We start from the raw sequence: 27,215 nt of genomic DNA on the forward strand, positions 1-27,215 counted from the left end.
TTATCATAAATTTCTTAAATAATTTAATTGCAAAAGGGGCTTTTAAAAATATTTCTACAAGAAGCATCATTTCTTCATCATTAAATACATCTCAAAAATTGTCCTGTACAGTTACAGTACTGGTATCTGTGAAAGAGACAAGAGGAGAAGCAGAGCAAAACAGATGGCAACAGCCACATTGTCTAGGGGCAGAGCAAGCAGGGAGTGAAGGGGGCACTGGGATAGTTATGGAGGGCACTGGGCAAATTGGGAACACGCATAATAAATTAAAGCTTGTTGTGGTGGGGTGAGTGATGCTGCATGGATATTGGTGCTGTTCCTAGTTGCACTTCGTGGACTGACCTTTTGCATAGTAAGGTGCATATTGCCATCTCAGCACCAGTGCAGCATACCCCACTCTGCTGCTTACCCTCATTGCCAAGGAGGCCCCTCAATACAAAACTATACACAGTGTCACCATTTCTGTTAGAAATGCCAGCTTTTGAAGGTTTGAGTTAAAAAAAAAGTGGCCCTGTATGCATATTTGTGTGTAGTTATGATTATTATTGTTATTATTATTACTTTATTTACACTGACTGTTAGAGGTTAGAAAAGCTCATGGAGGTTGAGATTCCTTACCATGGACCAGCTGCTGCCAACTGGGATACCACCATACTATGGCAGAAAGACACCCCCTCCCCCCACCTCCCGGGAAGAGTAGGCAGCAGCACAGGTGCAACGGTCTCGTTCAGATGCAAACACATGCATGTGATGAAAAAGTGCAAATCTTCAAAAAAAAAAAAAACTCAAGATAAACAAAATGGTCCAACCAGGTTTTCAAGCACTGCCAGGGGTAAAAATAAGGAAGGAAAGCAGCAATTGTCACTGCAGACCATTCAGTTCTGGCAGCAGCTGCTCAAGCATACTCAAGGCTGGACACCCAGCTGGCAGAATCAGCCAAGTGGCACACGTTTCCAAATGCTTGCCAACTGGCTCGTAGGGTCACCCAATTTCTAGCCTAGTTGCCAGGTTTAACTCTTGACTAGAAGTCCAGCGCATCATGGCACATGTTTTGAAAGGCTTGCCATCCCGCTTGCAGGATCATTCTCATGGCACATTTGCTGAAAATGTTGCTGCCACTTTGGCACATTTGGCTGAATGCTTGTTGCCATACTGGCCTGATCCACTTATTGGAGTATTCCTAAACACTTGCCACTCTGCTGGCAGGATCAGCCACATGGACATTTATCTAAATGTTTGATGCCCTACTTGCAATACATGCTTGTTAAAAGGCTTGGCAGGATCAGCCTTATGACACTCATTTCTCCACTGACCATGTCCGCAGCCTTCTTGGAATGCCCTCTTGCTGAAGCACTCTCACTCCTCCACTGCATTGTTCACTCCATCGAATGACTCAGACTTCTAGGGTCTCTTTAGCTCATGTGGAAATACCATTGGACTGTAACAGTTCCAAATCCACAAGCCATTGAGAAGGGCACAACACCAGGCGAGGCAAGAGGGTCACTGAGCCCGGTGATGGCACAGTTCTGGTTGTCCTCTTCAATATGAAGAGCCGACTTCCAAGTAGCAAGGTCCATGCCCTGCCATCCACTCTGAAGCTTCAATGGAGCCTGCAGCCATTCGGGAATGTTGCATGTGTCTATCAGCCAACATCAGCTACACACAGAAGGACACGCATGCAAGTGCAGTCCTGCGTGCCCAGAGCCACACACGTACTTATGCCTCACACCTGAACGGGCAACGTCTGGTTCATCTGTAAGCGCATATCCTGGATGCTGCTGAGGATCTTCTTCTGGTGTCCGGCTAGTGTTACTCCTATCCGCAGTAAGTCTCTAAGATAAAAATGACAATATCAGAAGGTCTTGTTCCCATTCTGTACATCCCACTCTCACCCACCCTTTTACACTTAGATTCAGAGTGTGCCAGTTTTATTCATCCTGCCCTCAGTGTCACTAACAAAGACTCATTGCCACTCTTCAGTGGTCCTAATCTCAATGGCCTTGCCCTCTGTGCCCCTAAAACAGTTCTTGTCTGATCCACTATGTCAGTGCCAGCAGGACTGCCACACGTTCTCCTTCTCAGAACCACTAGAAGAATTATAGTCTTAACTCTTTCATCCATTCCCATATGAGGCAGTGGGTACCAGTCCCACTACTTTAGTTCCCAAAGCCCTCCTGGCTCATTTTACCAGTACCAGTCACAGCAACCAAGGTACTCAGGCTCATACCATCTGTGCCCTGACCTCGTATCTATCTAAAGTTCATTAGAAAATAATTAGTAATGGTCACTGACAAGTGACACAAGTGAGCATTGCAGACGTGACCACCTGAGGGACATGCACATTGCCAGAGCAGTTGCACAAGGAACCCAAGGTCAGTGATGATATATGACACTCACTCTGCTGTCATTTGGGCCACCAGGTCAAAAGAGGCAAAGCCAGCATTGAGGAAGTTGTCCTTGTAGCGACTCATCTTGATGGCATCCAGCCAGTCTCCCACAGTGGTGAAGGTTGTGTAGTCAGGGACACATCGGTCCAAAAGAGGTTGGGACACCCTGCAAATAGAAACAGAAAGTTGGGGCAGGTCAGCTTGGTGTAGGTGGGAACAGTAGAGTGACCCAAGAGAGAGAGATACCAGCTGCACTCACCCTGAATGTACATTGGAAATGACCTTCAGGCTGGCAGCGTTGCGTATCAGCTTATCAAGTGTGTTCACAATCTGAGCAAATTTTGGCCGTAGGTTCCTGTCCTTGACCCAGCAATCGAGCATGAGCTGATGTAGAGCTGTGGGGCAGTCCATAGGTGGGGGCAGGCGGTAGTCCTGCTCTACTGCATTGATAACCTAAGGAAATGAGTAAATATGGACTATAAGTAAGTAGCCAATTAAATGACCCATGATAAATCACAGGACACCACCAAACTTACATCTTGATTGGACATGTCCCAGTATGGCCGTTCTCCATAGGACATCACTTCCCACATCACAATTCCATAACTCCACACATCACTGGCTGATGTAAACTTTCTGTAAGCAATGGCTTCTGGTGCAGTCCAACGAATTGGGATCTTGCCCCCCTATGGGAAAGACAAACAAGTGAATTCCTGACCCTGCCCACCGAGCTGTTCATCCTTGAGCAAATAACCTCTACAATGATCCCATCCATCCGTCTGTCTCTTTGACATTCTAACTCCATTCACAAATAGACTAACTCTAATAAACCTACCTACAAAGGATTTTGATTGTTTTAACTCTAACCACTCAAAATTCACCAATTTAATGACCACATCCATTTAAGAGACTTATCAACACCATTTGAAACACACACCACTATCCACACCCAAGACTGGCTCTACTTCAATATGACCTCTCCCACCAACCCCCAATCTCCTCATCATACCAGAGAGCTGGTGTAGGTGGGGTCAGTAGTGTCATCCTCCAGGAAGCGAGAGAGTCCAAAATCTGACACCTTGCATACAAGGTTGCTGTTGACCAGGATGTTACGGGCTGCCAGGTCTCGATGAACGTAGTTCATATCGGAGAGGTACTTCATGCCAGCTGCTATACCCCGCAGCATTCCCACCAACTGGATTACTGTAAACTGGCCATCATTCAGCTGCAAAGGGATTAGCACAAGTTCAGAGACAGAGGTGGACGTCGTCCTGGTCTAGAGGGTCGACCATAAGGGTGACACTTGATGATCAGCTTGTCCACATCACCTCATCTTCCCCTTGCTGCCACTTTTCACGTTCCCCACCCACTCACATAGTTCACTGACTGTATTTACCCTCAGGAAGGAATCCAGAGCCCCATTCTCCATAAACTCTGTCACAATCATGACTGGCCGGCTCTTGGTCACTACTCCCTCCAGATGAATGATATTGGGGTGGTCAAACTGGCCCATAATGCTGGCCTCACTCAGGAAATCACGGCGCTGACGTTCTGTGTAGCCTGCCTTTAGAGTCTTGATGGCCACAATGATCTCCCGTCTACCAGGAAGCTTCAGACGACCACGGCAAACCTCACCAAACTCACCTGAAGGGAAAAGAAGGAAAGTAGGAGAATGGTCAGACCACATTGGGGGCCACCCATATATGTGCGAGGGACAAATGGATCAATGAGCTCACCTGCTCCAATGACTTCCTCTATTTTCACACAGGAAATGTCAATCTCTTTGGCAAACTCACGGACAGCCTCATTGGGGTCCTCATAAGTGAAGGGGTCAATATATACTTTCATCCCTGGGGTAACTAAATTATGAAGAAATGTCTCAGTCTCTGTGCCACCAGCTTCCGTTTTTTATACAGTACATGTCAAAGTTTGATCTAGACCAGTCATACTTACTGTACTGCTGCAGTTTTTCTGTATACTCTGACTCAGAACCATTCCGTTGTTTCCTAGACAAAACCAGACAAAAAGCATGAATCAGCTGACCAGACTCCCCCTGTTATTATCAGGATTTCAAGTCCATCTCTGCAGATGGTCACTTTGCCTCTTTTCAGACAACCAAAGCACAGGAGTTTGTTAATATTTGCATTTTGTTTTCAATGCAAAAGAAGAGGGGTTGACCTAAAGACATTAACTTTGCATTAGCTGGAACCTTGGGTAGGCACAGACAAGCATGTGTAAAATGTTACCTGAAGCAGACCAGGATAATGACCACCACAGCAATAATGAAGACTAGACCTGCTGTGGCAGAGCCCACAATGAGAGGCAACTGCTCCTGAATGTTCTTGGCGGGGTCATCTGCTGGACACAGAGAAGGTCATTAGCAGCACATCAAGCATTCACCTTTACAGGTGGTCAGCTAAACCTCTGACCTGAATGCAGGCTGGAAGTATTTCAGGTTAATATGCAACCTACCTTGCAGATTGGTGCTAAAATCCTGAGGGTTACTGTATTTGCCATACCCTGCGACCGTCCTGGCTCGAACCTGAATCATATATGTAGTGCCTGTTTTAAGGCCCTCAACACGGAAGGAACTATGCTGGCTGGTCACTGTGTGAGCAATGGCCTCTGGGTGACCCTGCGGAACAAGATGCAGCATTTGAGTGGAGACTGTGAATATCCAGCTCTGATCCTACCAGGCATTCAGGCAGCAGCTGTCTCCTACCTTCTCATGGTATTTGATCTCATAGTCCAGGATGATGCCATTGGGCTTCTCAGGAGGTATCCAGGAGAGACTCATGGTGCTTGCTGTTGCCCCCATCAGGTGAACAGTGGGAACTGCAGAAGGGGCTGGAATAAGAAACAGAAACACAGTGTAGAGTTCTCCTTCTTTGCCCATCTGTCTACGCCCCAAACTGCCCTAGGTCAGTTTACTCCTCCCAAGGGAGGATTAAGAACCCCCATGTAACCACGGCTACACTTAGTCATGAATATTCAGAGCAGTGTGGACGGAATTAATCCCCAGTGAGAAAGAGGAGGGGTAGTGTGTACTCACCCGCTTGGTTGGTGGTGATATTCACAGCTGCAAATGGAGGTGGGTGTGGGCTCTTGCTGGACACCCCATTGACAGCCTGAATTTCAAAGCTGTAACGTGTGTGTGCCTGCAGGTTGGACACGTACACCCTCTTTTCGGTAAGGCCCAGGTGACGAGGTGAGATCTCCACATTGTCATCACAACGGGTGCAAAACCCCCGCTCAGTGCCACACTTCTTGCAAATTATGTTGTATAGGAGGTCATCCCGGCCTCCTGAATCCTGTGGCTCAGTCCATTCCAGTACCACAGAGGTCTCATTCACATTGGAGATGACGTTACGTGGGGGTGACGGTACAGCTGCACAAAAAAGAGAGTTCAATGTGCTAAAATTTCAGGCAGGCAACTGGGTTTAAATTGCAGGATTTAATACAAAATAGAGTGTGTGCCCATCAGCATAAGCAGGAGATAGATAAGTGTGCGAAGGTAGATTAAAAAGATGCCCATCACTTCCCCATACTCACTGCTGCAAGCCATCTCAGGCTGGTCACTATCTGCCCGGAAGTAACCACTTCGACAAGAACAAATGGTAGCAGCATTTGAAGTCGTCCGGCTGTTGAGGGGGCAAGGTATGCAAAGTCCATCTCCCTGACGAGATTTGAAGTTCCCCGGGATGCAAGCTGGGTAGAGTAATAGAAGAAGTATTAGGAAAGTAGAAGCCATCAGATTTAAACCAAGCATCAGTCTATTGGGGTCATACTGGTTAGCCACTCCTCATTCCCTCTCTATAAAGTTCACAAGTCCTCACTATCCTTCTTACGTTCACACTTTGTCCCCACAAATACTCACTTGATTTTCAATGTACTGAATAATAAGCAAAATACATATGTATATTGTAAAGCACTTTGAGCTACATTTTTTGTATGAAAATGTGCTATATAAATAAATGTTGTTTTGTTGTTGTTGTTGTATAGCACAACAGATATAGGTCTCCTTTGCCTACTAACTGATAACCAAATGGCACAATTATAGACTTTAAGAACTTTCTCCTTACACTTCTCCTTTACAGACAGAGGTTTCAAGTTATCTTCACAAATGATAGCATTGGAGAGTGATGATGTTCTGCTTGCTGATTAGCACATGCATGTAATACTGTCACTATATGTTGTACACCATGACAATAATAACCCTCCAAATGTATATAAATTGTATGCATTAGTCCAGTCCATAAATAGTACAATGCTCTCTGGACACTTAAAGGCAAAAAGGCCTTTCTGTCAGTCCTTGCAAAGTTATTAACCAGACATTGTCTTTAAAATGTGCACTACTGTTATCCTGCATGCCCTCAATACACCTACTCAGTCCCTACTCAGACCATAGAGAGTAAAATAATCTGTGTAACAGTCAAGTGTGTGGAGTGCTCATCTGAGTATACTGTACATAAAGGATATATGAGGTCACCCTGACCCATTTAACAAAGTAAACTTATTTTTCTCAAATCAGTCTAGTCCCTGTAAAGATTATGGGGCCCCATCTGTAAGCCAACACATTCTCTGAGGCTCACTATATTTACGCTAAGATGCTATACAAAACAAATGGCCTACTGTACAGTAGACTAATTCCTATATAGGCTGAAATGCATTCTTATACAGTATACAGGTTCAGTCGCCAGAAACAGACCATATGTATATCACTGTAGATCTTATGTGGTTTGTAAAACCTATCTGTATGCAGCACATAGAAAAATGGCCTTCTGAATAACAGGCCAATCAATGTGAAGGCAGTATGAATACAGGATTAGACCCTATTGAATGCCCATGTCTATACTAGTCCACTCCTTATACAGGCAGAGAGGCCCTTGGATATACCAGACAACTCTGAGAACCAGTGACTCCTCCAGTATCCAGCCCTATGGAGTCTGGGAGGTGACAGTCCCTCTGCATATCATCCTAGGCCCCTCAGCTCCCCCCTTAGTTCCCGCTGATTCTCAGCTTCCACTTTGCTGCTGTCAGCCGTTTCTTTCTCCTTGACTTACAGATGAAATGCAAATCCGCTTTTGCTACCGCGCGGCTTAAGAAACCCAAATGGAAACTACTGCCTCTGATGAATATTCATGTGGCCGCCTCTTCTCTCCAGCTCTCCTCCCCGGGTTACCCTTGAGTGAGAAAGGCTTTACAAGGAAAGGTGGGCAGACTGTAGATGGGGGACTCAGCTATAGGCATCAGCGTCAAAGGTGAGCCAGCCTGGTCACTGGAATAGGAGAGTGAAAATTGCACCTCAGCCTTAACCCAGGGAGCTTCAATTACTGTTAAGTGTTACCAGTGTAATCCATATTGTATAACAGGGCAGGGATTTGGGGGAGAAAACTGAGCAAGTTTCCAGTCAGTTTTATCCTGCTGATCCCAGGAGGTAGAAGGCCCAATTTAGCTGAAATTGCTCAGTTGCAAGGAGCACAAAGTCCAGTTAGGATGATCCTGCTTAACTCAGGGAGTATTAGGGGCATTTTGGCTCCTTCTGCTGATTCCTTTGGAACAAGAGGTCCTTCAGAGATCATGGTAACTAAGACTTTGAGAGCAACTAGACCATTCTAATCGCTCCATGGGGGGGCAGGGTGTCCAGTCTGAGGATTCATTTCAAATAATCTTACTGAGGGGGGCATTAGGGGAGTGTGGGAGTCTAAAATAGTAGTCTAGTGGCATGTTCACCTAACCAAAAGCACAAAACATTTGGAGAGACTAATAAAGACAGTTCCTCATGAATAATGAATTCTGAGGAATAACAAATGCCTAAACTCCATGCTGTTTTAAGAAGGCACACTATTGGGAAGAGTAGTTGTCAGTCCATATTGTACAGTGACTAGATAATGAGTTCAACCTATGCTCACAAAGATGGAATCTTGTTACACAATGACTTTGTTTTAGGCACCATTAGGACTCACCCAAGCACTGAGTATCCTTGGCTGCAGGCTCAAACCCAGCTGCACAGGTGCAGGCACCCACAGGAACCATCCACTCTCCATCACCATTACAGTACAGTTTGAGGGGCACAGATACCTCCAAGGCATTGGGAATGCATGTTCCAGGAGCAATAACTAATGATGTGGCTTCTGCACCTGTCACAGTCTCTGGGAACATAGCAAAGCTGGCAATGGTGGTTGGGCATTTCTTATAGAAGACTCGTACTGAAATAAGGGACATACATGCCCCCAAATCCTGGAACGCCAAGTAGAAGCCATTTTTGGAGAGTGGGCCAAAGCTTCGCACCTTGGTATTGACTCGGCCAGACTCCAATCTGGAGAAACTCTCATCTGGAGCAATAGTGTCCACCTTAACATAAGGATTCTCCATCCAGAAAGGGCTCATAGCTGTCGCAGAGTCTGAGTCTGCCTCATAGTAAAAGAGGTTGAAGGTCTCTTTACAAGAACCAGGAATGTTGGGAATGCTGTTGCAGTCCCTGACAGTGAACTTAATTTCCACATAAACTCGGTGCACACTTTGCCGCATGACGAAGCCTGAACGTAGCCAGTTGTTCTGGTTCAGCTCCCGCACATTGCACACCTGGTAGGTCCGGATTGGATTCATGGCCTCATCGTAGCCGCTGACTTCCTCCCACTAGAGAAACAGAATAGAAGAGCATTAGCAGAGCAACAGTGACAACTTCCAGGAGGAAGAGAGGCATTTGGAATGCAAGACTACTGGTGCTAAACGTGTATCAGGGAGAGGTTTGGAGTGAGCGGGTGGCACTGGAATATTATAAAATACCAGTAACGGCATACTGCACGATAACGTGCAGTGAATACACTTGACTTGAGCATTCATAGTTTTCATACTCTTTCTCTGTCTCTGTTTAGCATTCATTTCCTCAGAGGTTGATACGCTTGCTACTTCCTAAACAGCTCTTCTTTTCTCCATCCTAACGGCCCACTGCTTCTCATTTTTTCATCGGCATCTTTTTGCGTTAAAACTGATTAAGTTAGTTTTTGTGTTGCAATTACTTAGTATGTTTTCTTTAATTTTTCACTTAAGCTGGAACTTATGTCTTCAATCTGTCTCAAGAATGATTAAAGACATGAAGAGGTAGGGGAAGTGACCGCGAAGGTGGTAGGGAATGAGAACGGTGCCCATACGCATGCGCCGCATGGCCGCCCTGCTGCGTGCTGCAGAGAGTTGATTCTACAATAAAATAAAGTAAAAATGAAAAGAGTAATGAAAATCATCTCCCGAAAGCGGATAGTAGACATCACGTAATATATGTGTACCAAATTTCAAGTCAATAGGTGAAACGGTTTGCGAGCTACAGGGGATTTAAAATCCTGGACAGACAAATGAACAGCCACGGTAGCACATTATATAAGAAGATCAGATGGGAAAAAACAAGAGAAATATCCAAGGGGTATGAAGTAAGAGTCAGGAGCAGTAAAGAAACACTAAAAGCATACAGAGGGAGTTGGGGCAGGGAGGAGTGTGGGGTATAATATCTATACAGTAGGGAATGTGTATTATTATAAATAAGAGTTGAGAGACATAGACTGCCATAAACATTTAAAGGAAGTGAAGTAGAAAAGAGTGCTAGGGTATGATGAATACTCAGAGGAGTTCAAATATTGGCCAAATATAGAGTATTATAAATATTAAAATGGTGAAGGAACAGGAAAAGTATAGGCACTTTGAATATTTTCAGGATCAGAAAGGTTGGAAAGTGGGAGCAGTACAGGGTACATTATAGGTGTTAGGAATAATGGAAAAGAAACAAGCACAGGGATGTTAAAAATATTAGGAAGGGTGGAGAGAGAAAACGAATACGGGGTTTTACAAACATTCAAATAATGGGGGACTAGATTGATAGTATAAAAACTCACAAATGGAAGAATCACTTGAGCAGTGTAAATATTAGACATAACGGTGTAAAAACAGCAGTATGGGAGCACAGTAAACACTCGGAACGTGAATCAGAATGAATGAACACAAGTGCATTTCGAATGATGAATACAGAAACAAAGCAAAAGAAAAAGGAGAAGAAGGGGAAAGTAGGGTGGATAGAAGTGAGGAATAAAGAGATAGTATAAAAAAGTGACATTATAAAGTGATATAATAAATATATATTAGGTGGTAAGAGAAAAATAGTATTTAGTACTATAGTATTTTGAATATTATGCAAGATATTTGAAATCCAAAGAGCATATGAAAGGTATCTTTAATCTCCAAGGCAAGCAACCTAGGGGTATAGTGTAGGCCAGACAAAGAAGCGCACACAACCTTTAACTAGCAGCCATGTCATCTGCACTTCAGAATAGGTAGTCCTGAAGCTAATCATGTTTGGGCCCAGCCAGTACTTGAAACCATCTAGGAAAAGTTTACATTGCTGCTGGAGGTGTTGGTGTGACCAGCAGGGGGCACTTACCCCATGATCTGTGTGGATGCCAAAGGCCCAGTGCAGTGACAGGGACACTGTGCCATAAAAGTTGTCACAGTTGTTCAGATGAGACATAAAACCAAGGACCAGACTCTCTGTGATCATGAAAGATCCCAGATCATGTTTTGAAAAGAGTAGAGTGTTTCATGGCTAAGTTGCCAACCATTACCTGGTCATTCTGGTCCCCATAATCATCCCTAGTTCCTTATTGGCTCTCTCACCCCTTCAACCCCTGATAGCTAATGTGTGGTGAGCACACTGGTGAAAGAATGGCTTCTGTGGCATCATCCAGGTGGATGCTGCACATTGGTGGTTGTTGAAGATGTTCCCCACTATCTTTGTAAAGCACCTCTAGTAAGATAGAAAAGCACTATATAAATGTAATTAATTAATTAATAAAGCTTGCATGGTCCTAGTGGGAGATAGTTCCACTGTATACAATCATACCAACAGAATGCAATTTACTTAAGGGAGCCTCCAACAGGGAAACCATGAGAAGTGCCCAACCTTACAAATAAAATCATTGCGTGAGGACTATTTGATTGAGTCACCAGAAGGCAGTAACAAATGGCAGATTCAGCTATGACTCAAGTCACTTACCACCCACATGACTCTTCAGAACAAAACAGAGGGGCTGTTCTAGTACCAGTGGCGTATGGGGGATCTGAAGTGGTTTTATTAGTAGGGAATAACACTGAAAAGAAGACAATAGTTCTGAATGGTGAGACATTGTGTCTTCCAACATCTGGATGAGCAGGTGTGCGTGCCACCCAGGACTTTTCAGCATGGACAGGTGGGATAGTCAGAATTTCATTTGTTCTTTTCTTCTGTGCACTTGTATTTTATTCTTTTATAGGTATATACCATAATCCACCCATTGTGAAAATAATGTACTTTTGTTTAAGTTCATTTTACTCAGGCTCTTTCATCAAGATCCGGGAATGTCAGTGGGGCACCTTGTTATGTCATGGAGGCCGTTAGAGACTGTAGGGCTGCCTGTCTATTTTAAATATTCAAGAAAAATGAACAAGCAGGACTTGAATCATTTAGTCTAAAGCAATGAAAGCAACAAGAGAGCAGGGATGTTATACATATTCCAAGAAATAAATGGAAGGAAAGGATATAGTGGTATTATGAATTCTTAGAGGACGTGAGACATGTTAGAAGTAAATGGGGTTTAAATAACTCAGAACACAAGAGAACAAAAGACCAAACAGGTCAAATAAACACTCAAGAGCAGTGGAGAACCTGGAGAAACACAAGGCGCTTTAAATAAACTGAGATATGGAGTCCATAGAGGTGTAATGAGAACAGAGGGGAGAAATTCAAGGATACTATATACTGCCGCAGTTTACGGCAGAAGAGAGGACTTGAGGAATATTATACATGAACGTGGAGAGGTAACAAAGGGGAGGAGTACGGAGGTCATTATAAATATTCACATCTTGCAGAATAAGAAAGGCTGCAGAAGAATATTATGATTACTTAAGGTAAAATCAACAAGAGAAAAGGACTATACGTAGTAGGCTGATGACAGGGAAGAGTGTACTGATGTTAAAAGTATACACAATTTGAGCAAGAAGAGAGGAATAGAGTAATATAAACATGAGACTAGGGTGAAAGGAGAAGGGTGACAACTAGATTGTATAGACAGTCTGTGACAGAAGAGATAAATAGAGCAGCAAACAAGGAGAAGTTGAAGAGTATCAATTATTATGTGCTAGTAACAAACTGAATGAATATAGAAATATTAATTATTTACAGTTTGGAGAAGAGGAGATGATCACAGGTGTATTATAAATACTTTGAGGAAATGGATAGAGAGAAGAAGAAGAAATATTCTGAGAGGGTGAGAACAGAGACAAGTGAAAAGATATAAATAGTAGTATCAGAATTAAAAATGAAAACAATAAGAGAAGCATACTGCCATGTTTAAACGCTGAAGAGGTGAGGATCGTGAAGAAAATATGGAAATGAACAGGGATGGATAAAAGAGATGAATACACCGGCATGCCAAATGGCTACAGGAGGTATGTGGGGGAAAAAGACAAGGAAAATATAAGTGTTCATTATAAACATTCTGCAGGATGAAGACAAGATGAGGACACAATCTTATAGTAAGTTCTCAAAACAGATGGCAGTAGTGAAAAGCACAGAGACATCGTAACTAATTACAAAGAGTAATAGAGACAGGCGAGGAGTACAGAAACATTCTAAGTACTCTGAGGAAATGATGGAGAGGAGGACCAAAGTATTCTAAACAATTCAAGAAAGTCACAGAGAATTAAAATATAAGGACATTAAAAATGTTTACAGTGTGGGTAAGAAAATAGAGAGGCCCAAGGGATGAAGAACACTTAGAAGTGAGCAGGGAGGAGCAGCTTAATCATTTAGTACAATAAAGAACATGAAGTAGTATGAGAAAGTACTATACAGGGTGGTCCAGATCTAATTATGCAGATCCAGATCACCAGGATGACTTTGATTTAAGCAGGGACGATTCCAGTTCGGCGCAAAGACAATTCTTCATGTCGTCAGATCACACACTTCTCGATGGTCCGGGATTTTCCAAATGATTTTCTATGTAATAAACTTAATGAGTTATAGCGTAATGAAAATTGCATAATTAGATCTGGACCACCCTTTAGTGACAGCAGGGAAGAGTATAGGGATGGGAGCAGATATAAATCCACGAAAGGGAACAGCACTCACCCCAGTTTCTGGATGGGATGTCCACGCCAACTCTGATGTAGCCCATTTTGTGTCCATTAACGTTTCTAGAAAGAAAGGTTCAGAATTACCAAAGTCAACTTGTCCATGCGGGAAAGGTCATAAACACCACTGCCGTGTACTACCTTCAGATTTCCACTTGGGCATAAGTGGACCTTGAGGGATAGGTTTAGAGTTGTCCCCTTCTCTCTGCCCACTTTAGCCTTCTAACTGCTTCCCCAAGTTCTCCTTTTTAACCACCCACAATCCCCAGATGCACCCCCAAACACACACCCCAGCTCTATAGCCCAGCGTCTCCTTGCTGCGCTTCAGTGGTTCATCCTTCAGCTGGGTAACTAATTAAAGGAACGGCACTGAGAGGAAAACACTGCGCTCTTCTATGCAAGCCCCCCACCCCACCCCCCGCTGTGATGGATGGACACAGGGGCCTTCAGCCTGCTAAATGCTTACCGTATGCCTCCACACCAAGGCGCTCATACACACACATACACATGCCGGAGAAGCTCTTTGTAGTTTTATTCAGGATCACTGAAAATTCCAAAAAAGAAATTTCTGCAGCAAATGAAAGGCAGTGAGGAGGAGACCATTCCTATGTTGTTGGGTTTTTTTCATTAAAAATAAATTTAACAGGTAAAAATCGTGTTTTATAAAATGTAAGGAGGCCGCCATACATTGTGAATTTTTTTACAGCCACACTTTTCATGGAGACTTTTCTTAGGTCGTCCTTATATTAACAGCAGGCTGCTATTAGTCTGTTACAAGGTTAGACATAAGGGTGTAGAAAGACAGCTGGGTGCAGGGATATATGTTAAGGGGGGGAAGTCACCTGACAAAAAATGAGTCAGAACACCTGGATTTGCCACAAACAGCTGGCTCCTTGACTGACAGTTTTCCTGGAAACAACTGAAGCTCCTGCAATTGCTCACACGCACTCTCCCATGATCACAGGCTACTGCATCCGCCCTCCACAGACCCACCACCATGCCACAAAGTTGTAAGGTAAGAATATCCACAGTTTAACAATGGAGTCAGAAGACTAATGAGAAGTGGGGTGCTGGCATATTTGGTGGTCTACCACAAAGGTACCATCTGTGGGCTTGCAACTAATGTTGGTTTAATGGAGTCCATAGAGTGTAACTACCTGAAACTTCTAGGTGGCTGCAATCTGAAGCAAGATATGTGGAATGGACCTGAAATCTAACTGGTAAAGTTTGTGTGATACTTGGGTACACATCACTTGAGTCGCTTATCTGACACATTGTTCCAAAGCCCCAAGTTATTTTTTGCCACCACTGCCTCTGGAGCACAAAATGGCCAAAGTCTCCTCAGCATCCTGCCAATGCCCAGGCACATTTACAGAATGCGCTTGAGTGGTGAAAGCATGGCAACAATACAAAAAGGCAACATTTGCTCACTTCTTATTTCACACAAGGCAGTTATCACAAGGCGCTCTGCGGCAGCATCAAGAGGCTTATGGCACAGACAAAGGAACAGCAAATACAAGGCACTGAACTCAAGAAGAAGGCATGCCACGCATCCAGGAAACTGAACCAAAGCCACGTGGATTTGCGATTGCAGTAGCAAAGCAATCAAGAAGAGATACCATACAGTCAGGTGTCTACTGAGACCGAAGTGGCTTGTCACACCTGACTACTGGATACAGCACCTTGCATGTTTAGCTGCCAGTGTCTCAGCATAGCTTCTGTCCAAAGGGAAAACAGGGTGGTACCATGTTCCTGTTAGCCTCAGAATGCCAAGCTAGACTCATAACTGGATCGCTACCAGCCGTGTTTCTAATGTATTTACGCACTGAATGCTGGGAAAGGGGCCTGAAAGGAGGGTGGGGTGGGCAGAGTAGAGGCCATATTATTATTATTTCTTTAAATACTCTGCTGTGTGGCTAACTTGGATTAAAGGGATGCGGCAATAATTACAGTACCCAGTGGAAAGCTGAACAGCGCCTGTACGCAGCCCTGGCAACACAAGCAAGAAGGCAAGCAGTATAACTTCAACACAACATGCGTAACGACAAGCTGCAGTCCTCAAAGTGTCCTGATTGGGTATGATGATAGTGTGTTTGATGGACCCTGTAGTCCACCTGGCACCTGGAGCAGAGCAACACTGTCCGAGAGGAATGTGGATATTAATGAATTAAGAATGCTGCTGAGAGCATGGCTTATTAAATCTGTCACGGCACACAGACTCAGAGTGCAGCAGGGAAGAAAAGTGATTAAACCAACTGAGAGAGGCATGATGGGAAAAGAAAAAGTGAAACGGGGGTCTTAATCAAGCTCAATAAGAAAGGCCTTTAAATCTCATTGTTGCCACCTTCCTCCTGTGTCTGCCGAACCTGGTATGAAAGGCACTATAGAAGGAGAGTGGCAGATATCTCACCAAAGGGCACACTGTGCCAATTTCTTACAGACTGAATTACTCTTCGGTAAGAGATATTTAGTGGATTTTTTTGTTATTCTCACTATGCACAGTCACATTAAAGCCAGAGACAGCAGCATGTGAAGGGAAAGGTATAACTCAAGAATGAGGAAGGCAGAGTAGAAGGAGGAGGGGAAGACAAGAAGTAATAGCAAAGGAATGATGAAGGAATGCTGGTCAACACCAAATAGTAAGAAGCACTGCCAGGAGTGGTCAGCCAATCAGTCCAAGGAGCTGCACCAGCTGCTGTTTCTAACAGACTAAAAGCCTGAAGTACAAACAAATAAAGACCATCTCCAAGACCCCCCTTAGCCAGCATGTCCCTTTGGCTCATAGCTCTGCCTACTACCTACAAATGGCATGGAATCACCAAGTGGACACATTTAAATGTGAGGACTGATAGACTAGAGTAGGTCACTAGGACCTCGGGAAAAATGATCCATAAAACTAAAGCTTGTACCTCATGAGGGTGAAATAAGGGGGCATACGCATATGACTTAGGTCTAGTCACTCAAGTCACCTTGAGATTGCAATGCTGCCTGGAGAGAGAGTCACACTGTTCCACTCGAGAACACCGGTGGGCAAAATGAAAAAGCAGCTGTGCATGTTATTTTACTCAGCTAGCTGGTGGGCAGAAGATTTACCAGAAGCCACACTCAGTTTGATAAATCTGACACTCTAAGTGTGACCACAGCAGCCAAAGGTGAAGTGGCAAGTCTTCAGATGTAACCCATCCATTTTGGCACAGTCTCTAGATCACTGGTGTGTCCTGAAGTACTCAAAAACAATATATACATTTTTTAGGATGTCTGGCTTTTTTTTATCTTGAGTGGTACAATTGCCAAGTAGATAACAAAGATGCCTCAAAGCACTTGGATCATATTCTAAATCTTGGTTAGGGTTCTCTCTTTAAGGGTTTGCATGCTTTCCCTGTGCATCCACATCTTCTAGTTTGCTTTCACAACTCAAACCCAGCTTGCTGGAGCAACTGGCCAAAAGAAATTAGTTTTGTGTCCATATATGTATATATGTCCAAAATATATTCCTGCTCCCTGTGATGATGTACATTATATGCATAGATGGATGGATGGATGTTTTGTTTCATTTCCCCTGTTCACAGCCCCCAAAGCATACAGTAAGAGCATCATAGGCCCATCAGAGTCCATTGTTTAACAGCCAAACAGGCCACAAACTATATGGTGGGCTGCATGTCCATGTCAGTTTGCTCTGTGCCTGGCACAAATAAAAGGCTACTTTCAACAAGACAGGAATTCTTATAGTTTGGATAGAAAAACTGGGGCAGAAGATGCTGCCACAAGGCATAATGGTAATCAGACATACTGGTCACAAGCATGAAGCTAATGGACTTAAGGCAACAGTCCATTAGCTTCAGGCTTTGAATTGAAAAGGTTTTAATTCACAGACCTGCTGCATTGATTTAACTGTTCCCAGTTTATCAGTTTAGATGAAAATCGCCTAGCTGGGGTCTACAAAACATCTATGGACATGCAAACAAGGCAGTGAAGAAGAATCAGAGAACAACACAAATGTCAGCAGATAGAGAAATAAAATGAAGACAGTCTGGTTAGGAAGTCTGAACCCAGAACAGAAGCAGGCCCATACAACTGTATATACAAACATAAATATATGCACAGTTCAAACAGTATAACATAACATTATCTCTGCCAAGCCAGCTTAACCCAATCCAAGGTACTGGACCCTATCCCACCAACACTGGGCAAAAAACAACAACAAATCCTGGCCTGTTTTCCAATTCACCACGGAGGTCACTAATGCACACACTCACATGTGACCAGTGCATATGGGGATAAAAGAGTACCTGGAGAAAAATCCTGGGCACACATAAGAAGAAGGCATATATTTCACACCAAATGGGCATTAGAGTTGAAATTAAGGTGCTGGATTCTTGAGGAAGGAAAAATAAACATTGTGTGATTCTGCCATCCACCTAAATACACACACACACACACACATAATGTATATATATATATATATATATATATATATATATATATATATATATATATAATATATATATATAAACAAATATATATGGGTGTGATACCTACGTATATGGTATATAAATGCATATACATAAACACAAAGTATCTTTTCATTCATTTTTTCATTACAGGCCTGTTTTGAGCTGGGTACCATCCTAGCAGCATACTCTGGACCGCACACCAGTCCATTGAGGTTACATTTATACACAGATAACTTAGAGAATCCAATTAACTTTACATCCATTAGGGAGGTAATCAGAACAGCGGATATGGAAACAACGTACCAATGGGAATTAAACCCAGGTGTTTCAAGCTAACTGCTGTGCCAGTATCCAACCATCCATTTTTGACCAATTTAGGGTCATAGGATGGCAGAGTGTCTCCCTGTGCCTATAGCAGACCGTAATATAGTGCCAATCCATTACGGGGTGCACCTTTAAAGGGATGTCCATTCACTTTACATTTATAGAGGAGAGAACAGGTGGCTGTAAATTATATACACTGATAATATACTACTGGAAATCGAACCCAGGTTCTTGGAACTACCCAGAGTGCCACCTTGCTGTCTTCGCCTACATGTGTGTCTTTGTGTTTGAAGTACCCATCTGCTTTGAGTAGCCTTGAAAGAAAAATGAAAGCTTAATTTTTTTTCCGTTCCAGTTGAACTTCTTGAAGCATACAAAAACATGTCTAAAATGTATCAGTTTTGGAGATTCGGGGCAGACCTTCCTGCATTTCGTGTCTTCCATCAGATAAGCGGCAGCTGCCTTTATTCTGCCAGCGAGACATGGCCCAGTCCCATAGCGCCCGGCACTTCTGTCTCGCCTTTCATTTGAGGAGAAATATAGCAAGATTATCCAGCCGGTTAAAAAAATAAGAAGCAGAAGAAGAAAAAGAAAATATAATGATAATCGGTATTATTTAAAAATCCGCTATGAAAATAACAAGATACATCTATATACATTTTAAGCGTAATCCCTTTCTAAGCAACATAAAGTAACTTCACGCGAAAGGTGAGCTGCCTCGCCGCAATAAATATTTAAATAAAAAAAAGTTACAGCAGCTTATAATTTACTTACGTTAATATTATTCATGAAAATAACAAGATACATATATATATATATATATATATATATATATATATATATATATATATATATATATATATATATATATATATATATATATATATATATTTATATGCTGTATATATATATATATATATATGCGACTTTGACTTTTTTATTTCCTTCAAACGTGTTTGCATTTCCATTAGTCATCTTTTGTTCTTGTAATATATTATCGCATATTTATCTGTGTGTCTATAAAGTTGTTCAGTTATTCGTTTAACTATTTTCTTTTGATGCCCAGCTAAGATCCCGCCACAGGCTCACATGTTAAAATGTCCACCTAAAACGAATCTTACGTTTAGGAAAAATAGAATCTAATTTCAGTATGTTTCGTTAGGCATTTCTTTGTATACAAAATGTTACTGCGCTCCATTCTAACATTTGATGATAAAATAGAATTTAATTTTTCATCATTTTTATAATTAGTAATTACAATTTAAAAAGCTAAAAATAAAAATAGATAAAAAGCTCTTTTTTTACCCCATGTTGTTATAATTAATATCTCAGCGGTGGATGTAATTTATGACACAACAAACGGTGACTGCAGTTTGATCCCCAAAGACCAGAAGTTGACACTACAGCAAGGCGCTTACTCCATAAACAGAAATGTCGTGCAGTTTGCTTGGGAACGGATACACTTTTAATGTATACGGTACTGTATAAGCACATTAACTAGAATCATTTTATTTTTGCGCGTGTGTTTTCGGGAGGCCATGACAATCTCGTTTAGCTCAATATTTAAATTGTTTTAATTTTTCTATCATATGTTAATGATGCACGTGTTTCGTTAGTGTCCTTATATTTATGCCTCTCCACTTCCGTGGGTGATTTTTGTAACTTGTCTTTCCCTCTCTCGCTCTGTCTCTCGATTTTTTTTTTTTCTAAAACAATCCGTAATTGGACTGGAGAAGACTAGACCAGAAAGAAACCGCACCGAGTATTCGTGCGAACAGAGCGCGCTGGCCGCCTCCGGGGGGAGAAGGTGCGACCTGCCGTGCGTGAGGGAGCGCGTGTGTGCAGTCACACTCCTACGGTGAGACAAACGGTCCGCTTTCTGCCTTTTCTTTTAAAACAAAAGCAGCATTTGTTATAATTGACCGTACAAATTAAATAGCAATTAAAGCTAACAACTGAGGCCTTGAGCAAAAGGTGGTTTTTGGTTTATTTACAAAGGTATGCAATTAGGACGACCGAATCTCCGGAGACGGCCAAGGGTTTATTGCGTGCTATCTGCTGTTCGCTCGATCAGAAAAAGCCGACCGCTTTATTTCACCCCTTCCTGTTAAAACAGCAGCTGCTCTTTTTATTGATCTCTATCAGCCGTTAGTCTGTGGGGAAATGGGAGACAGCCGAGAACAGTCGACAGAGCTGTTGAGGTTCAAAGAAAGAAAGTAAGACAGAATGAAGAGCTGGTGCCTAAAATGCCAGTGCTTCAAAACGAACAGCCAAACCCAAAATATGTCTTTCAGCATTTGCCTTTTATTCCTGACTTTCTACAAACAGAACACTGTAAGCCGGTTTATTTAAAACCAGAAAAACAAGTTTACACACTTGCATTGTGCAGTGCGCGGATATTTGTTCTTTTAAAGTGCCTTAAATGCGTGTGTGTATTTTTCTAACGAACCTTCCTTCTTTGTACACCGAGCAAAAAAGCCTGACAACATTAATGGAAAAAGGTCGGTTTTGTCTTTTGGACTCAAAGTTCAATGGCATTTGCATTGCTTTCGAATAACGAGAAAGCCGCAATTTAATTTTATTGTAATCTCTTTTTTTAATTATACTTTTATTAAGTAAGCTACATGCAAAAACAAAATATATATATATATATATATATGTTATGGATCAATAAACTGGACTGACAATAGCACTACAGTACTACTACTAATAATAATAATGATAATAATATAATAATAATAATTATTATTATTATTTAATGGATGGTGTGGTTTTCCACCAGTGAGAGGAAGACAGTGCTCCAAAGTGCCCTGCAATGAAATCGCGTCCCATCCAGCCTTGGTTCCTACTTCATTCCTGATAAGGCCAGACTTCTGTTCCCTGTGGCCCTAAAGTTTAGCTGATAGGGTCAAAAATTTGAATGTGTTGATAAAATGAAATGGACATCAACAGCAACAACAACAATAATAATAAATAATGGTAGGTGTGGTAATGGTTTGGTTAGCTGCCAGGTCAGTGCCAATGATGAGTTCACAAATTGATTCAATTTCTGCATTGCTTTTCATCCAGTGACAGTTTAAGTGTGTGCTAAAGTGCCCTGCTATGGGCTGGCGCTGTATCCAGGCTTGGTACCTGCTTCATCTTGAATGATACTGAACTTTGGGTTTATGTAGCCCTAATGTTTCCCTGTGAGGGTTAGAAAATTAATGTGTTTATAAAATGTATGACAACAACGACAATAATAAAAACAATAATAATAATAGTAATAACAATAAGGATCAAAGGTTCAAATCACATCTTGTCCCCTTGAATTTTTTTTCCGTGGACTTTGCTCCAATACCCACATTTTAAAGGCTAGGTTCAGCCTTCACACTATATTCACCCTGTGTGAGCGAATGTATGTGTGTCTGAGGGTGCCAGTCTGCATGCAATGAACCAAGGACCCGGCTTGGGTTAGCTCCTGCCTTGTGCTCGTCCTTGCATTGGAATAAGCTGTTTTGAAAAAAAGAATGATATGAGCGTGTGTTCCCCGCGAACCTGTCATGGAAAAGACATGGCCATGTATTGAACAATTGGTATGTCATCCCGTTCATGGCTTATTCCTACATTTTCCCCGATGCTGACAGGATTGGGTCTGGATACGTGTTACCCCGCATCGCAATAAGATGGATGAAGAAAATTGATCGATAACATTCTGCATTATTTAAGGTTACTTTTTCAGTTTGTCTTTAATAAATACACGAAGAATAAGATCCGTGAACTGATTTAAACGGTCTGATAATAAATAAACGGACAATAATAATAACAAAACCAAACGCCACAATAACAATCCTAATAACCATAATCATCACCATCGTCAATGACCCCGAAAACAATCTGCCTGAATGATCCTTTAGTTCCATGCCTAAACAACCTGCTCCGATATTCCTTGCACACTTCAGTCTTTAAAGCGTGTTTATGAAAACACAATCAGCGGCCGCTGACAAATAAATCAACGAAGGTAAATGCACTTTCACGGAGTTGGCTATTCATTACGTGAACTATCTGAATAATTCAGCAGCTGATTAAATAAGTGATGCTGGCTCGCTTACGCGCGATTTCTCCGCATCCAGGTGAAGTGCGGCGGGCACACTCGTGGACACTGAGTGGGAGCCCCGGCCGCGAGGCGTTTTGGCCGTGACTGCCTCGTTCTCGGAGCAGAGGCGTCAGATCGAAATTGTAAGCTATGATATGATAAATACAACTCCCCCGCGCCCTGTGTTGTCGAGGTTCCCTTCGGCTTCCTGAATGAAATCTGCACCAAACACGCAGTACGTCCCACATAAATTAGTACTGGCCTGTGTTAATTTTACCAGTTCGGATTTTCGCGCTGCTCTCACCCCGCGTTGTTGTCGAGTGTTCGGCCTCCCACTTTGGCAGCCTGGGTCATTGCTATGCAGTTCGTCTGACAGCCCGGCGACTCCAGCTGGGGTCAGGGTGTTGTTCAACGGCATGACTAACAAATCGATCTGCCCCAATTAGTCAATTCTTTGATCAGCAGAGCCCTCCACCATTCTAAGCTGGCTGGTTGGTGATGGAGTAGGATGTAAATGACATCATTACAATCTTCACGTCCATTTGATTTCTTCTTTTTTTAATGTAGCACTTTTTTTTTTTATTAAATTATCAATGAAACAAGAAGTAAATGCCAAGTAATGACCAAACAGGTCATTCACATAGTCTAAAAGGCCTACAAGATGTGTTTTGAATAAACAAAATAGTGTGATGCTATCAGGAACTTGCCCCAAACTAAACTAAACACATGACAGGTTGGAATTAATATATGAGTGTGGGTAGAGCAACCTAAAGGCATGAGGAAAAACAGAAAAAACACAAATTATGAAAAGATGGGAGAGGAAGTGGGGGGAGTCGTTCAGCGGTCTGATGTACAAGTCGCCATGTTAGGCCCTTCTGTCTCCAAAGTCAGCTCGTCCATGACTAAAGCGGCCCTTAGAAACCCAGAGGATGGAAACACCAGCCTAGGCACTACCTTCAGCACCAGGAAGAGCTGCAGCTGTCTACATGCAACATAAATGAGTTGGAAGAGACACTTTTTGACTCAAGGGACAACCTTGCATTCTGGTTGTCGTGTTTATTTATTTATTTTTTTTTACTTTGGCTTATTTTCTCTGGACATTCTCGGGATCAGCTGCCACCCCACTGGGCAAGAGCTGCTTTCAAATTTAATTCAGCAAACTCTGAGTGGCCATGATCATTTGGCACTGTGAAAGCAAGAACCGTCTGGACTTTAGATTTAGCAGAATCAATGCCTAACATCCACCTCTAAATCAGCCAGCCTACATGTCACACAGGAAAAGAGTTGTCTGTGGCAAGAAAAGGAGCAGGGGCTCATTGGGTTGGAGACTGATGCAAGCAAGAGAGTGCCTCCTGAAATGAGAGGCTCTAATGACCTCCAACCTATCAACAACAGATACAGATGGACCAGAATGGCTAAATAATAAACCTTCTATTTGGGAAAGTTCAAAAGGTCACAGAGTGTACTTCCTGTTGGAAATGAGAGCCCTCTGCACTTAGCGAGCTGCAAGCGCAGACGGGCACCATTTTTAATTTGCCCCCAATAAACAACCAGACAGCACTTCTCTCCCAAGTCTGCCCATTTTAAACAACTGCCTGGTCAACATTTGAAGGCAGAGAGAGCAGGCAATAAATCAGACTCCTATATTAAAAGCTTAGCTAAATCCCAAAGTAGGTCAGAGTGGAAATTTATGGCATCACTTAAGGTGGAAATAGATTGCTTTAACAAAATTTATCAAGTCCAGGACAAGCAGACCTCCCTGTGAGGGCCATAAAAAAGACATCTTTGGGGAAACACTATCACATGTGGTCTGTGCTTAAAGGTGAATGGCACCAAAGTCTGGATTCCCAAGTGCCTTAAAAAGTGTGAATCCATGCCAGCAGCAGGATTTTTTTTCTCCCGGGGTCTTTTAAAGTGTAGCACATCCTGCTCTTTTGCAATGTTGTCTACTCTGTAGATAATACTGAACAGAGTGTTTTTAACTTCAGCATGAAAACAATGAAGGAGATACACCTCTAGGTAAAAAGAGTTAGTGGAGTACTATATAAGAGAAAGAGAGTGAGTACTAGTAGGTGCTGCCCAAGGTGTGATAGTGAAAACTGAGTTTAGAACTGTCCTCATAGGAGCTTGAGAAGTACACTGAAGGAAATGTAGTTTCTATAAGTAAGAGGACTCTTGTTCACAAGAGAAGTAAGTGAAGTGCTTCCTCAGCCAGAAAGTAAGTGTACTGTTGAATGTCAAAACTGGTACCATGGTTGGGTAGGTATAAGAAAAGTGCTTTCCTACTATAATTTGGAATGAGTAAGCAAAATGTTAGGGTCTGCTGAGTGTGCTATCCCAAACAGAAATGCTGCCCTGGATAAGCAAGGAGATGAATGCATGGACACAAACCCAGTGCCAGTGTAAAGAATAGGCATGCAGTATACAGCCTTTGCTGGACATGATGAATGAATGGAATGATGCCCTGGTTTAGAAGTAAGATGAACAGCTTGTTGGTGGAACTAAAAAGAGTAAGCATTGGGAGGTAATCATGGAGTAATTCCTTAAAACTAAAAATAAGTGAAAGGAGTGCTGTCCAGCCTTGCGATTTTTGCACTATTATGGACATCACTCATTGGGACATTCCTCCTGTTAATCCCGGTCTACTGGGGTACTGGTTTCTCACTGGGTGCTGGCTAGGGTCACTGGTCTTAACACCAGTTTTTAGCCTGAAGCACACCATTTCCTTACTTTTAAACTGTGGGGTGAGTGAAAAGGCCCGCGGAGCAAATGGGCGAAATAAGCGGAGAGCTAATAGAATGGGCGTCCAGCATTTATGTGGTTTCAATCTACTGTTTGCTTTCTGACGGCGCAACAGCAGGCTTAATTTGCTGAGGAACCGATCCAAATCTAAAAGGTGATCAAAAGCGTGGGGGTAGCCTTAACAGCTCCCCATGCAGGCACAGCCGGCCAGTCGCCAGTTCTGAGGATTCAATCCTCGGCACCCTAGTCGTTTTCGTTTGGAAAATTGGGAATGCCATCATGTACCTCACATGATAAGAACAGGGAGCATATATAGCTAGACTTGCATGAGGCTGTGTAAAATCACATGTAAACGACCCTTGTAAAGCTGAGCAGAGTGGGGATAGACCACTTAGAAGAGTTGGGCACTCTCCAAGCACAGGCGCCGAGTGCGATCTTCGCAGACTTCCCCCGCGGTACGCAGAGCACATCCTCAGCAGTGCCCCTAAAAACAAGGAGCGCATTCTTACCTTCTACTGCCAGGGCCAGCGGGAGCAAGCAGCTGCACAGAAAGGCGAAGTAATCCATTGTCGCCAAGGCTAGATTCGAAATACAAAGAGTCTCAGAATAATCAATCCGCGGATCTGTAGGTTCTTACATCCCAACGCTGCGAGCCCGAGTCTCTAATGATCCCAGCCGAGAGCCGTCGGCTGACGGCCGTGCGCGCAGCTTTGTGGCGATGCTGCGAGTCCTGTGCTGCGGTTCCCTGAGCCCTACCGCGAGTGGCGCGGTACATGTCCTGGAATGAGGGGGGCAGCCTCCAGCTCCGAAGATTGGGAGATGGCGAAGGGACGGACTATTACGGTGTCAATCTCACAAGACACGCCCCTCCACGGCGACCGTAGCCGCGTGCACATAGCGTCCCCTAGTGGCTAGCCCTATATACAGAATGAATGCGTCGAAGGTTTTGTGACCGCTGGATATTCAAGGCGACAGGTCGGCACGGAAAACTCTGGACTTCCTTGGCTTTGAACCCACTGGTTGTAGAGCTGAAACAATTCGGTTGCATGTGCATCTCCAATGGAGACACCAACTGTTGTTGGCCTATGATCCCTGCGTGTTGCGCATAAGGTGTTCACACTATACCTGGTAAGCCCTGGCCATTACCTGGTAAACTGCTATCTCCTGTCTCCATGATTTTCCCTTTCGCGCAATCGATTCACAGTTCAGGTTGTGTAATGCGAAAGGCGCCACATTATTAGTCACTCATCTCAGCGCAAATGCAGTGTAGTCCAGATTAAGTAGAACAGTTTCGCCATATATTAAAAATGGCATTTAATTAGGAGTATGGCCTCATTAAAGTAAAAATTAAAAAGTCTGGTTAGAAATTCATAGCTTCATGACTTTTGCCCATAGAAGGCGGGAAGTATGCATTTTAATTAAATCAGTGACCCTGAACAGGAAGCAACAGTTACTGATAACGGGCGTAAAAATCAGTTTTAAAGATAAAAAGAACCCGATACTGCCTTGTCAAGTTTAATATTAGAACACAGTGTCAGGCACAATTCTTCCAAATATACCCGAATTACCTTCCTGTTTTTCAAATAGGTAGACAGAAAGTGATAAAGATAGCCGATAGCTATGGCGTGTATATCTATACGTACGTATATGTATGTGCGTGTGTGTGTGTGTGTGTGTGTGTGTCCTGTTCAGCTTAGGAAAGAGATGTCCTCTACGAATCTTAAAAGAACTAAGCGGGTTTGATAACGGATAGATGGATGGATGGAGAGCCCGTGTGTTCAATGATCTAGACAGATTAGCATTTGGCCAGTAAAGAAAACAAGGATCACCTGACGGATACGGAGGAAGGTTTTCGGCACCTCCCATCTGTTTGTTCAGGTTTTATCCAACAATGACAGAGCTATTGTAACATAATGAAGAATCGGCGTCAGGTCATTTCGGACAGATACAAATGCTAGTCGTCAGATAGGAGGTGCGACGTCCTCACAACGGAAGCACAAGGGTGGCATTGGAAATTCACTATCATCATCATCATCAAAAGGAAAAAGTAATTTCTTTCTCAAAGGACGTGAAGTACAA

General features: G+C 42.9%; 1 protein-coding gene across 2 annotated transcripts; it reads right to left on the reverse strand.

Annotated features, from left to right (window-relative positions):
• Positions 1-25,933, reverse strand: LOC120536261 (ephrin type-B receptor 3-like). Of its 2 annotated transcripts, none has more exons than XM_039764595.1 (16): positions 25,646-25,933; positions 13,540-13,604; positions 8,354-9,026; positions 5,940-6,095; positions 5,440-5,775; positions 5,110-5,234; positions 4,860-5,022; positions 4,634-4,742; positions 4,341-4,393; positions 4,124-4,246; positions 3,784-4,031; positions 3,397-3,612; positions 2,924-3,073; positions 2,647-2,840; positions 2,398-2,553; positions 1-1,832 (listed from the first exon to the last, which is right to left on the reverse strand). In XM_039764595.1, exons 1-16 carry the CDS (start codon positions 25,701-25,703, stop codon positions 1,724-1,726), a joined length of 2,934 nt encoding a protein of 977 aa, XP_039620529.1. In that variant the 5' UTR covers positions 25,704-25,933; the 3' UTR covers positions 1-1,723. The 2 variants fall into 2 exon arrangements, with proteins under 2 accessions (XP_039620529.1, XP_039620523.1); XM_039764589.1 differs by having other exon boundaries at positions 4,634-4,745.
• Positions 25,934-27,215: the final 1,282 nt, after the last annotated feature.

This window comes from Polypterus senegalus, chromosome 1 (genome assembly GCF_016835505.1).
Source record: "Polypterus senegalus isolate Bchr_013 chromosome 1, ASM1683550v1, whole genome shotgun sequence".
Lineage (NCBI taxonomy): Eukaryota > Metazoa > Chordata > Cladistia > Polypteriformes > Polypteridae > Polypterus > Polypterus senegalus.

Bases quoted from the DNA above. Each gene is read 5' to 3' on its own strand.
- LOC120536261 (XM_039764589.1), bottom strand. From the start codon at position 25,703: ATGGATTACTTCGCCTTTCTGTGCAGCTGCTTGCTCCCGCTGGCCCTG. The intron at 13,605-25,645 runs GTAAGAATGCGC...CTTTCTTTCTAG, and splicing joins GCTGGCCCTGGCAGTAGAAG to AAACGTTAATGGACACAAAA. The intron at 4,394-4,633 runs GTAACATTTTAC...GGTTTTGTCTAG, and splicing joins ATTATCCTGGTCTGCTTCAG to GAAACAACGGAATGGTTCTG.